This window comes from Rhodofomes roseus (assembly GCF_022264815.1).
Source record: "Rhodofomes roseus strain CIRM-BRFM 1785 chromosome Unknown C8Q71scaffold_18, whole genome shotgun sequence".
Taxonomy (NCBI): domain Eukaryota; kingdom Fungi; phylum Basidiomycota; class Agaricomycetes; order Polyporales; family Fomitopsidaceae; genus Rhodofomes; species Rhodofomes roseus.
Window position 1 is genome coordinate 471,563 of NW_025952974.1, and position 12,457 is coordinate 484,019.

General features: G+C 57.0%; 7 protein-coding genes across 7 annotated transcripts; 2 read left to right on the top strand and 5 right to left on the bottom strand.

The window, feature by feature from the left end:
* Positions 1–1,163: 1,163 nt before the first annotated feature.
* Positions 1,164–2,492, bottom strand: C8Q71DRAFT_712633 (uncharacterized protein; the record flags this gene model as incomplete). Its single annotated transcript, XM_047920865.1, has 3 exons — positions 1,164–1,751; positions 1,809–2,099; positions 2,178–2,492. 3 exons carry the CDS (start codon positions 2,490–2,492, stop codon positions 1,164–1,166), a joined length of 1,194 nt encoding a protein of 397 aa, XP_047776256.1.
* Positions 2,493–2,595: 103 nt separating this feature from the next.
* Positions 2,596–3,988, top strand: C8Q71DRAFT_909554 (uncharacterized protein; the record flags this gene model as incomplete). Its single annotated transcript, XM_047929050.1, has 3 exons — positions 2,596–2,612; positions 2,908–3,403; positions 3,455–3,988. 3 exons carry the CDS (start codon positions 2,596–2,598, stop codon positions 3,569–3,571), a joined length of 630 nt encoding a protein of 209 aa, XP_047776257.1. The 3' UTR covers positions 3,572–3,988.
* Positions 3,989–4,322: 334 nt separating this feature from the next.
* On the top strand, positions 4,323–5,444 carry C8Q71DRAFT_188168 (uncharacterized protein). The gene is made up of 2 exons (XM_047916847.1): positions 4,323–5,052; positions 5,113–5,444. The coding sequence occupies exons 1-2, from the start codon at positions 4,417–4,419 to the stop codon at positions 5,227–5,229; spliced, it is 753 nt and encodes a 250-aa protein (XP_047776258.1). The 5' UTR covers positions 4,323–4,416; the 3' UTR covers positions 5,230–5,444.
* Positions 5,444–6,484, bottom strand: C8Q71DRAFT_188152 (uncharacterized protein). The gene is made up of 2 exons (XM_047916846.1): positions 6,285–6,484; positions 5,444–6,231 (listed from the first exon to the last, which is right to left on the bottom strand). The coding sequence occupies exons 1-2, from the start codon at positions 6,417–6,419 to the stop codon at positions 5,659–5,661; spliced, it is 708 nt and encodes a 235-aa protein (XP_047776259.1). The 5' UTR covers positions 6,420–6,484; the 3' UTR covers positions 5,444–5,658.
* On the bottom strand, positions 6,436–10,147 carry C8Q71DRAFT_814068 (alpha-glucosidase). The gene is made up of 7 exons (XM_047926085.1): positions 9,312–10,147; positions 8,633–9,261; positions 8,314–8,580; positions 8,156–8,257; positions 7,905–8,103; positions 7,463–7,848; positions 6,436–7,412 (listed from the first exon to the last, which is right to left on the bottom strand). The coding sequence occupies exons 1-7, from the start codon at positions 10,009–10,011 to the stop codon at positions 6,801–6,803; spliced, it is 2,895 nt and encodes a 964-aa protein (XP_047776260.1). The 5' UTR covers positions 10,012–10,147; the 3' UTR covers positions 6,436–6,800.
* Positions 10,148–10,165: 18 nt separating this feature from the next.
* On the bottom strand, positions 10,166–11,428 carry C8Q71DRAFT_188218 (putative cyclase). Its single transcript, XM_047916848.1, has one exon. It carries the CDS (start codon positions 11,119–11,121, stop codon positions 10,420–10,422), a length of 702 nt encoding a protein of 233 aa, XP_047776261.1. The 5' UTR covers positions 11,122–11,428; the 3' UTR covers positions 10,166–10,419.
* Positions 11,363–12,357, bottom strand: C8Q71DRAFT_188149 (putative cyclase). The gene has a single exon (XM_047916845.1). It carries the CDS (start codon positions 12,294–12,296, stop codon positions 11,604–11,606), a length of 693 nt encoding a protein of 230 aa, XP_047776262.1. The 5' UTR covers positions 12,297–12,357; the 3' UTR covers positions 11,363–11,603.
* Positions 12,358–12,457: the final 100 nt, after the last annotated feature.

A 12,457-nucleotide genomic window follows, 5' to 3' on the forward strand; every position in this document is an offset into this window, starting at 1 on the left:
TATAGATAGAGTGTGTATGAGGGTACGCGGTTGGTGGTGGCATATGGGGACAGCAGACGAGCTTGAAGTGCAGGAGAGAACATGCGGCGTGGACGCGTCTGTGGCTGAGAACGCGTAGCACCACGACCACGTGAGGCCCGCCTTACGATCGCGAATTTAAATCACAGCGCAGCAGAAAGTCGGAACCACGGGGACATTCGTCCCGGGGACGAGGGACGCGAGACGCGAGACGTCACAGTCAGTCACAGCACCGTGAGTGGCCGGCCGCCATCATCGCTTTACCTCCCACTTTGACCAGCTTTGACATTGACATTATTGAGGGCCAGAAAGACAATTCACCGGTCAGCTAGGTGTCTAGATATACATATCGACTGACTTACTGACTGAGATTTACGAAGGCGTCACGGAGGCCAGGCATAGTGGCGCGCTACGTGACGGAGATAATTATGTAAGCATACCACAGGCATTACTCATAGGCTCTTGGATATACTTAGTTACCTTGAACGACACCCATTGTTTTGAAACCGTGAGGCTAGATTAGATGGTGTAATTACTCAATACACAACGATCGTTGTACATGGAAACGGGGAGTACATAAGTTATTGGAGGACTTCCTGAAATAGTAGCCCCTGTTACTCAAGTCAGTCAGTGTGACAGCGTCCCGCAGAGCGTCCCCGGGACGCGTCCCCGGGACGTATGTCCCAGTCGTTCAGACGTTCTCCAGCGCAGGGCTCTGCAGGCCTGCTACAACCTTATCTTGTGCTGTTATGTAAGTAGCAGCGCTCAAGAGATCGTGTTCTTTGGCATGTTCTGAATCCTCCATAACGTCAGACCAGTCTCACCGTATTCCCTCTGGCACGAACACCTTGGTCCTTAACGTGAACGGGTGACAAGCAGCTTTCTCAAGCTCGCACATCGCGAGTACAGGCAGACATCAGATGCACCGGAGGCACATCACTTCGGTTTGTGCCAATTGAACAAACCAATGCACATCTCTGTGTTCAATATGTACCCCTGACACATACCATTTTGCGTTGCCCGTGCTGCGATGACATCCGAGGGTCTAGCAAGTGGTCGCCATAAGGATCTACTTGGAGCCTGCACGGCATCATTATCTGGTGGAAGTATGTATAGAGCCGAATATCGAAGGCGCATTAATAACATTACAACCACTTCGACCCAACTAGCCGCCACAGTCTCTCCCGCACTGAGGTCTGCACGCGCTTTTCTTCCTCCCGCTCCTGTTGCCGCTTCTCCTCGCCCGTCTGCAGAACCGATGCAGGCAACGGTGTCCGAGCGTTCACGCGAGCCCGCGCCAAGATCTGCTCGCGCTTCGACGAGAGGCGGGCTGCTTGTGCCGAAGGGTTTGGCTCTGGCGTTGGCGCGGCATCCGTTGCTTCATACGATGTCGCCGCGTCAGAAGCGGTATGTTCGTAGGAGACGTAGGCTTCTATAGGAGACAACGTGGACGAGGAGGCGAATGCAGCTTCATCGGCAATAGCTGATTTCGCCGGCATGTCGGGCGTATCCTCTGCATCCTCCGCGTCCTCCTCTGTTACGTCTGCGTCTGCTGCCCCCTTCAGGATGTTGCGTCCCCTGTTGCGATACTCCACGCCCATCCGCATTGTAGCAGCAGGGTGCACGGCTTCGAGCGAGGGCAGCTTGTAGAACCCACCCCACTCGTAAAACGATCCCTGGAAATACCCAATATTTGGAGGCTTGCGCCTGTGTACTCCGAGCTCGAACGGAATCTCTGCGGAGATGTGTCAATCGTCAGCCGTTCAGCAAAGCAAATGTATCGAGTGCACGGCAGACGCACTGGCTCGTTCAATCCGGAGGTCCACCGTGACCATTTTGCGCTCATCCGTTGAGGTGGCCTTTGTGGTCGCCTCATGAGCAACGTCCTCGGACGATACATAGTCCTCGGGAGCGAGGAGACTCTGAATATCATCCAGGCCAATACCGCCTGGGCGGGCGTGGTCGGTGACCGGTACGTCGATCTTCAACAGGGAAGGGGTCTCCGGGACCAGTGCGAGCGATGCTGGGTCGGCAAAGTTGACCCAGAAGTAGGGGACATATTGAGCACTGAAGTCGTAATCCTACAACGGGATGAACCGTTAGATATGCAACACCGCTACGGGTACGCATGGCGGAGGGGGTAAACGGTGAGGACTCACGCGCAACACACTGTACTCGCGAATCCGCCCGTAATGGCGCTCGATCCCCCGAACCATGGCCAACAACTCAGGCATTGACGAGATCCCATCCCATGGCCGAACAAAGACTGATCTCGCCTCCGGAGGTATTGAGTCAGTGGACTTGTAGCGTTTTCGCGAGAATGCGGATAGTGGTGGCGGGAAGTCGATGTCCGACTCGGAGGCGTCAGACTCGGTCGCCGTCGCCAGTGTTCGTTGAGCACAATGCCGAACAGCCCTCAGCTGACGAGAGCAGCTGAGAAGAACGGCACTGCGCCTCAGGCTCGCATGGTTCATGCTTGAGGATACGGAAGCGGAGGCCGCTGGCAAAGGTCGAGGTCAAGGTCGGCAACAAGATTTGGTGTAGGCAAATCACGTTACTGCGATTTCGTTACTTACCATGGTAAGCATCGGTAAGTAAGTAATCCTATAGTCTCCCATAGGCAGAGTATCCAATTCATTCAACCTCCGAAGGCTCCGGATATCCTTGTCTGACCTTATAACCAAAATATAACCAGAATATAACAAACTATTACTGCTCTAAAAAGGATTCTCTGAGCTCTCCCTCTCATCGCTATGAACGACTTCAGGATTTCTGAAGCCGTCGCTCGTACTCTGTAACACTGTGTCCTCATCCTGCGGTGACTGTGCTATCCGACAAGCATCGGCCAAAAGAAAAGGTTACTGATCTTGCTCACTGGCACTCGTTCAGATCTGGTGCTTTCCGCGGACCTCTTGCTAGTAGCCAGCCGTCGACGTCGTCGGTGATAGGCAGACCGCGCATCGAACCATACAAACAGGCCTTGACTGCTCTGGCTGAACGCACACGCGCGCCCTTGCCGTCTCTCGCCCTCTCATTCGCCCTCCTCCATGAGCTCACTGCCGTCGTGCCGTTCGTGGCCTTCTTCTACGCCGCACGGACCCTCCGCGCTGGCGAGCGGGTGATCCTATCTTATCCCGAGAAGTTCACCGGGGATCCCTCGAACATCGAGTTCAAGTACCCGGAGCAGGGGTTTTGGGGACGGGTCCGGAGGGAGTGGTGGATAGAGGGTCGGCTCTGGGCGGACCGAATGGGGAGGCGATATGGTCTCTTTGGGTTGTCGCGGCACGCGGACGGTGAGCTCGACTCTCGGTCGCGAGAAATATCTTCCGTGCAGAGCGCTGCGCCGGATATCGCCAACGCCGTCTTTGCCTATTTCCTGACCAAGGTATGTGGCGTTCATGCATAGTGTGAGCAGCGGCTGACTGGATATGATCAGGCGATACTGCCCGTTCGTCTAGGGCTGTCCATGTACTGGTCTCCCGCATTCTCCAGGAGCGTGATAGAGCGTGCTAGAACATCGCTCGTGCAAGCTCTTCGCCACAAGCCGCGCTGACAGAACCCATGTCAGGGTCTGCCCTAATCTGCTCAAAACCGGAGACCGGCATGCATCGGAGGATCCCCACCTTGGTTCAATCCGAGTGGCCATATATTGACAGTTGACGTTGGCGACCGACGAATGTACGCGCCGTCTCTTGATGTCTCGCTCCAGAAATGCGGACAGGAAGCTGCCAAAGCCCACCCTCAGATCCCGAGGCCGAGCAGGGCATCGCAGGGCATCTCCTAGGAGCCAGTGCCATATGTAACGACAATCTTTGATGGCATTTACGATGTCGCCGTGCCCATTTGGTGTATAGTTTACCCCCGATACGTACTGTCCGTTACTTTGTAAGGCTACCGCGTTGTAAGCGTACTTTCTCGGCGTGTACTGTAGCATACGACTCTACACAATTGATGTGGTTCTGCGCGTGCTAAACCTCTAACTAAGCATCGGAGTCGAGCAACATGCACTGCTGGGCCAGCCAGCCAGGTAGAATTGCACGTACATACATGACTTTCGCACGGATGCACTGAACACTCTCAACGACTGCATTCCTGTCAGACCGTTCGTATGCTCCCGACACCGCCGTTGAGAAGGAATGTATGGCTCACCAATGGCTCACCGCACAGTGCTCCCGACGTGATAACTTATCCAGATTCCAAGTTCAGGAAGTCGCGGTTAGACCCCGTGACAAACGCGCTTGTGGCGGAAGATCGCTTTCACCATATTGAGCTGCGATCGACAACAGCGACAAACAACCATCCCACCGGGAGCGATGTCTTCGACCGGGAGAGCCTTGCTCTGCGAACGAGACGAATGTTGCTAGTCCAGCTTGCCCAATCTCAGTCGTGGATTTTGACATGGATATGCGGAATCGCCTTCGACCGTGTGCTGGACATCAGGGTGCCGTCTTCCCGCATCCAGGAACACTCGTTGCAGCGGGACTGCCTGTAGGACTGAGCTCCCCGAGTCGACCATATACCACCGGCCCTCAGCCGCCAGCGACAAAGACAACCCCCAGCAAGCCAAATGGACGTTTTGCGCCGTACAAGCAGGCCCTGAATGCCATAGCAGAGCGTACGCGTACCCCTCTGCCATCCCTGGTCCTCTCCTTTGCGGTGCTCCACGAGCTCACCGCGATCGTCCCGCTCGCCGCCTTCTTCCTCGCCGCGCGTACGTTGAACGTTGGCGAGCGTGTGATCAAAGCGTTTCCGGACCACTTCGCAGGCGAGGCCACATCCCGCCCGCCGTATGAGGTCCCGCTCGAGGAGATACCGGACTTCTGGATAAGGCTGCGGCGGCGGTGGTGGTACGAGGGCGAACAAATGGCGGAGCGTGTCGGGAGGCGGTATGGGCTTTTTGGGTTCCCGAAGAACGGGGCAGACGATGCCAGTCCGGGTGCCGTCGCCGCAGATGTGGCTGAGACGCAGGAATCGCCCTTCAAGAGGGCTGCTCCGGATATTCTCAACTTCTCATTTGCATATTTCCTAACGAAGGTGCGTACACTTCGTCTATGTCCGCTCACGTACACGCTGAACTCAATCTCCATACGACAGTCATTAATTCCTGTGCGCATCGGCGCATCTTTGTATCTGTCCCCCGTGTTTTCTCGACGGGTCATAGAGCCTACACGAACGGCGGTGATGCGAGTCTTCCGCCGTGGCTCCACGTAGAGAGTTGGACACAAGCTTGAATGGAAACGATCGATGCCTTTATAGACATCGCTATCCATGCTCGTGCGGACCTGTCTGCTCAGGCAAGAGTCTAGACTCACGGTCAATGCTGGAGGTATGGAGCCAGGAAAAAGCGCGCCGATCTCAGAGGACCGCGGCGTACAAAGGCAGTCTCAATTCGGCGTACTCATGATTGAAAACATAGTAGATAGCATACAGCGAGTAGAGTGGCATAGGATCAAGTACAAACATAGAGCAGAACAAACAGCATAACATATATCGACATGCTCGACCTAGTGTGATAACCTCGAGTGTCCGCGCACAACAATTCAGATAGTCCGCCAGTGTCCCCGCTTCCAGCGCCGGTCTTGCTGACGTTGTCCATAACGACCGTGTCTTCTCATACACCCAAACTTCAAGCTTCAAGCTTCAAGCCTTGTGTCCAAACGAGAGGGTCCTGGCGGCCTTCTTCGCGCGCCCGAGCAGAGACGGCTTTGAGTGGTCCGCGTCCTTGAACTTCGGCCATCCTGGCGCACTGACGTACCACGCGTGCCTCCAGCTAGGATCGTACTGCCTCCCGGGACCCACGTCCGCATTGCTGCTTGGAGCAGAAGAGCCCGCAGCGTCAGCCCCATCATTCCCGGTGGGCTCCGCGACGAGCGTGGCCGTCGTCGACTCGACGCTGCACCGCCTACCCCTCCCGCCCTGGTCAGTCACGCGCTCGAGCACAAACCACCCATCTTCATCCTCGCGGCCGACCAGCATGAGCCACGCGCGCACGTTATCGGCCCTCCCCCCGTCCTGCGACCCTGGCGCCGAACGAGCGTGCTTTGCGGAGTGTTGCTTCGAGTGCGTGCGCGAACGAGCGAGGCGGTCTGTCTTGAAGTCTTTCTCTGGGACCGGTGGGCCCTTGTCGCTCGCAACGTCCTCGGGACCCTCTTCCGCTCCATGGACGGGGCCCCCTCGGCCCTCACGGTCTTGCAGATGCTGCGATGCGGTAGTCTAGGGCGAGAGTCAGCGCGACAGAAACGCGCAACAGGCGGAATGAGACTCACCGAGTTCAAAGGCTCTTGCATTGCCACAGGCAACGACGGACGAGAGTGCAAGGCGGGGGCTACCGCGACCATGGGGACCCTCGCCTGCTCGACCGACGTTGCGCTCATCCTAGACCGCGAGGAGTACTTAGACATTGAAAGTAGTAAGGGGGACCACCGTTGCTGAGGCGCTGAGGTCAAAGCGAGGCTGGCAGTCGCACTTTTATACGTATCCCGCGCGACTTGGCCACTGAGCCACAGACCTCACTTCGGTTGCACCCGCGGCGGCCACACGGGAAATGCCTGAACGTTCAAGGCCTCGAGTCGGTCCGGCGATGCAAGAGCCTCGAGGCGTCATCGCATTCTGAGGTAATAAGCCGGGGCGCGCGCCGTACTTACCATTGTCCGTTTGTTTGAGGCAGTTCGAAAGTGAAGACACACCGCCGGTCGTCATGGAATCTGGCATAAAGCGTCTAGAATAGGCAAGTGAAATACAAGATATTGCGTCGGACAATGGAAGGCAGGCAGTCTAGAGCATCACACCTGGACGACGATCTCCCAGTCGCTGCTGACACCAACGCCCGGATCCTTGATGACCAGTACGCTCGCCGTCCCCTGCTTCTTTGTGTTGGAGGCGACACCAGGCGTGTACTCCCAATGCAGCTCTTTTCCGCCACCCTGCACGCTCTTCGGCTTCGCGCTGAGGCCGAACACGACCACCCTCTCGACCCTCACTGTGGCCATGTCGTTCGCGAATTCATTAGCGCCGTTGTAGGTGGGCAGTGCAACACCGTTCACGGCTTCTCCAGGCTTCTGCGCAGCAAGGTCGGTGCTCCGGATAAGGAGGCCCTTGTTCTGCTTGCCCGCGACGAATTCGCGCCAAATGAACTTGCCGTCACGGTGGGAGAATGTCTCGCCGTCGTCCAAATACAGCTCGCCCTTGGCTGTGCCCTTTGTGTCGAGGGCCACGCGCAACGTGAATGGGTCGTGCTTCATGAGAACCGAGGACCGCCGTGGACGCTCGCGCGTGGGTACGATGGACCCCCCACGGATTAGGAAAGGTACTTTGTCCAACGCAGCGGGGACAGTGACACTCTTGCCCTTCGGCGCTCCCCGGTACGCCTCGTAGGTGAAGTAGTCGTAGTAGACCTTGTAATCCGTCAGCCTTACTCATGCACAGCCCTACCAGCCTCGCGCACCTGATCTTCCGGCAAATAGACAGATGTCTCCGTCACTCCCTTCTGCGTGATGGGTTTGACAAGCAAGCCACTGCTGCCCACAAAGTACTGGTCGTCGAGCGAGAAGCCTCCCTCGTCCTTCGGGAACATCACCCAGTGCGGGCGGAGCACAGGCAGGCCAGTCACGCTCGTCTCCCTGAAGGCGGTGTACCACACAGGCAGCAGGCTGTACCGCAGGCGGAGGAACGATCTGAGGATGCTCTTGTACGGCTCGTCGAGCAAGTACGGCTCCCGACGTTTCGTGTCGATGTGCGCATGCGCACGGAAGAAGGGAGAGAAGATCCCGACACCGTACCAGCGCACCAGCATCTCCGGCTCAGGGTTCCCGAAGAAGCCGCCGACGTCCGCTGGTCGTAAAACTGGGTCAGACAGTGTTACGGTGAGTCAGAAGGAACTGGCTTACATCCGGCAAAGCTGAAGCCTCCGACGTTATTAGCAAGGACCATCTTGACACCAGCGGTCATATGCTCCCAGGTACCGAGGTTATCGCCTGTCCACATAGCACCGAACCGCTGGGACCCGGCGTAGAAAGAACGTGTCAAGACAAAGGGACGTCTCGGTGGATCCGTGCGCATCATGACGGCTTGCGCCGTGAGGTTGTGCTATCGAAGACATCAGGACGATACATACATCTCAGCCGGGGAGATGACGCACCAATAGCATTCCATTGATGTTGTGGACGTCACGGTGCTCCCAGCCACCGTGGTGAATATTATCGCGAGGCATACTGATTTCAGGGCCGTTGAAAATCGAAGGCTAGTAACCGATGTTTCAGTACGCTCACAGGTTCGACGCATAGGGATCTCGCTGACCTCGTTCATATCATTCCAAATGTACGTGTCTACGGTGCTCTCGGTCCACGACCACGTCTCACCTGGTTCGGTCTTGAAGAGAGACGTCCACCAATCCCAAGAGCCGGGGTTGAAGAAATCGATCCACGCACTGCTACCACTCCAGCACCAGCCCTCATAATTATTCTCGCCGCCTGGTGTCTTGACAAGGACATCCAGGTCCTTCGCTTCCTTGTAGACAGGGTAGTCCTCTGTGCGCTTCAAGTGCGGGTCGATGATGACCACCATCTACATAACGAATGTGAGTTGTACGCCAGGCTAGAATGTCAATTGCACTGACCTTGCGACCGATCGCTTCGACGTCATGCGACATGTCCACAGGATCCGGGAAAGTTTTCTTGTCCCAGATGAAATACTTGTGCTCTTCCGCGTATTCGATGTCGAGCCAAAATACGTCAACAGGCATATCTTCCTCGTCGAACCGCTTCTGCACCTCGCGCACATCATCCGAACTGATGTAGTTCCACCGGCACTGGTGGTACGCGAGCGCCCAATGGGCGGGGAGTGCGGGCGCGCCCGTTAAACGAGAGTATTGTGCGAAGACATCTGTGGGCGTGGGCCCGGGCATGATAAAGACGTCGAGGATGCCGGACTCGGACATCCAGTGTGTCTCGGTCGAAGTCGCGGATGAGTGACCGATGTCGATCCATGACTCCGAGGCGACCGCGTTGAAGATCGCAACGGTGCTCTCAGTGGAGTGTGCGTGCATGAAGGGAATAGAGCCGTAAAGTGACATGGGTGAGTCTGCGTTGTACTCGAACACGTCCGCATTGAACAGTCGGTAGGGGTCGGAGAAATGCGCGTCGTCGCCGGTAGTAGTTGGTAGGTCCAGGTTGGTTGCGTGCTGCGGGATTCCGTAGACGTGCCCATGTTTGGGGAAAGTGATGTCAATGAACAGGGATTCCGGACCTATATGCAGCCATGAGGCACAGAACTACTCGAGAACATGCAATACATACCCTTTGGCTTGGAATCCGTCCACGAACCGAACTTCTCCTCCCAGAAGCCGTCCTCCTCTTCGCCCTCGAACCATGCCCGGTTGTTCACCTGCATGACAACCTGCGAGTCTTCCGCTGGAGCCTCCACTGGCGCCTTCTCCTCACTCGCGGCCTTTGTCCGGAAGTGTTCCATGTGCAGGAGACCGCGCCCATTGAGCACTACCTGAGGCTTCCCGCCCCGGTAAAGCGTAACAGTGAGGGGGTCATACGACACCACGACCTCGATATCTTTCTTTGGGCCATACGTCGCGCGGAGTTCCTTCTTGCCCACGGCCCACTTGACGTCGGGGCTGATGGTAGGTTCAGCGATGAGTGCCCAGGACGCGGCCTCGTCGTATCGCTTCCTCAGGCCGTCTACCTCGTCCATGCGCACACGCACGACACCATCATCGTGAACGCGCACGTCTAGTGAGAACTTGACGTCGGGGTACAGGGATGACTTCACCGCCGCTACGAACGAGGCCTGCTCCGGAGACACTGCGATGCTAGAGGGGTCCACCGAGTAGGGCGACCTCCACGACTGGCTTTCTTGTGCCCTGGCAGAAAGAGCGCGCCCCCTCCGGCAGAATCCAGCCTGAGAGCATGTCTTGAAGTCCTGCGACTTCACAGCAAGTGAAGTCGGGAGAATGGCAAGCAGGAGCAACGAGCTAAAAGCCCGCATAGTGAATCTCAGTCCCCTCTACCGAGATACAGATATATGGGAGGGGATGGTCGAGACGTTATGGGTTGTAGGTTGCGTGGCGCGAAGGTCGCAGACCAACAAGACGTGTCGCAGAGTCGCGGTGGCGGTGGCGGATATGTATGATACCACCAGCGCGTACTTCCGTCACGTGGAATATAGACGATCCTCAAGCTCACTGCTCACACGCGGCCAGTTGAGTCATGCAGATCCAGAGCTAGAGAGCTTGCAAGCCTTCGGTTGGGTTTTGTACCGCCGAAGAAACAGTAAGGATAGATCGAATTCTTGTGGCTGATGTGCACTGCATCACCCAAGGAATATACTCAAATACACAACCGTGTTACCACCGGCACAGCGCACGTACACTGGGCAATATCAATGAACAGTCTGCTAGCGTTCCCAGGCAACAGCACGAATCGGACTTCCATCGCAGCCCGCAAGGCTCAAAGGAAGCAAAGACACGCGCGGATTCTCCCAGCCACTGTCAACAACGTCCTCCAATCCTTGCAGATTCTCCACAATAATGCCTCCGGCTCGCAACACGATCCGGTGTACCATTCCCGTATCTCCACCATCGAGCCGCCACTCGTCCGGACTGATAGTATCCGCGCCTATGACCCGCACTCCTCTCTCCAGAAGTTGCTGGGCAGCATCCACCTCCAGGTAGGGGTGGTCGCTGTAGTCAGGCCGCCCATAGCGCGACGCCCAGCCCGTGCAGAATAGCACCGCCGCGCCCTCGCGGATCCCGCTCTCGTACTTTCGTAGGTCCTCCCACGTGATGGCTTCGTGGGCAGCCTTGTGTCGGACGTCGACGACGACCGCAGGGGCGGCGGCCAGCAGCGAGAGGTCGAGTCGGTCGACGGGGCACGCGTCGTCGTAGAAGTGGTACGGCGCGTCGATGTGCGTGCCGGTATGCGTGCCGATCGTGAGCGTGTGCACGTTCGCGAATGCGCCGTCCGAGAGCTTGAATGTGTGTTCGGCGTTGTACTTTGGGTGTCCCGGGCAGGCAGGCACGCCGTCGGGCACCAGGGGGTGCGTCAGGTCAATGACACGCCGTTTGCGCGCGAGATCGAGTGCCGTTGGGTCTCCCATGTGCAGATGTCAAGTGCGATGGACTCGGAGATGGGATGCGCTCACTCGAACGCTCACATATATAGCCCAGATCGGTACCGATGTGACTGAAGGTGAATGTTCGGGGGTACAAGGAGACCATGGGAGGATATTGTGGATGCCGGCCCGGGAGACGGAAGCATCCGTCTATCGATAGATGGCTTGCTATGGTAGGTCCTCGATACGACAGCATACGACCGCGTATGACCATGCGTTTCAACTCGAATTCTGCGGGTCGTGACTGAAGATGGACCCGATGATCATGCAGGCGCCCACTACACTGTTTCCTGTTCCGAGGGCGAGGACACCGGGAACCGAGGTTATCGACGCCTGAGATGCCATAGTTGTGGCTGTCTCCTGCTGAAGTCATCAAGTGAGCATTCCTGGCACCGAGGGGATGATGAACACCTCCCGAAGATGGATAGTATGAAATATAAATCCCGCTGGGCACTCATATGAAAAGATCATTGGGACTCGGACGTCCGTCTCCAAGCAAAAGCACGCACAGGCGAGCCGTCGCAGCCACCGATCTTGAGCGGGACGAGGTTGACGATCCATTCGCCCTCCTGAATTGCATCCAAGTTCGTGAGGTTCTCCGCGATGATGCCTCCGGCACCGAGAATGACCTGATGCACAGCGAAGTCGGCCTCTGCGTGTGGATTGGCGTGCGTCGCGTCTGGACTGAGCGTGTCGATGCCGATGGTCCTCACACCCGTCGCGACGATGCGTTCGGCCGCCTCGCGATCCAGGAAGGGATGGGCGAAGTACGCGTCAGTGCCCCAGTGTCTGGACCAGCCTGTCCGTATCAGCAGGATAACACCAGCATCCTCCGAGACGTATCTGCGTAGTCTTTCCTCATACGGCATCAATTCGGCCCAACTGATGGTCTCTCGGGAAGCCTTGTGTGAGACGTCCGCGACCACTGCAGGGGCGACGAAGCGTGAAAGAGGAACGTCGTCGATACGCTTCCCATTTTTGATGAAATGGTAGGGAGCGTCAACATGTGTTCCCGTGTGTGAGCCCATCGAGATAGTCGACACGTTGTTTCCATCTCGGTCGATGGTCAGAGTCGGGCAACAGCTAAAGACGGGGTCACCAGGGTAGACTTGTGTGCTTGCGTCGAGTGTCTGAGAGAGATTCACGTATTGAGCCACCATAGTAAGATAAATGGTGCCTTGAGGTCCTGCCGCCCTGGACTTCGAGGAGGTGAGAGTCAGAGACGAGCGCTCAGTGACTCGGACTCAGTACTTGTGAGCCACAAGCGCGTTGCTTCACGTGCATGGCGCGTGACCGTGGCATGGCTCAACGCGTCGGTGAG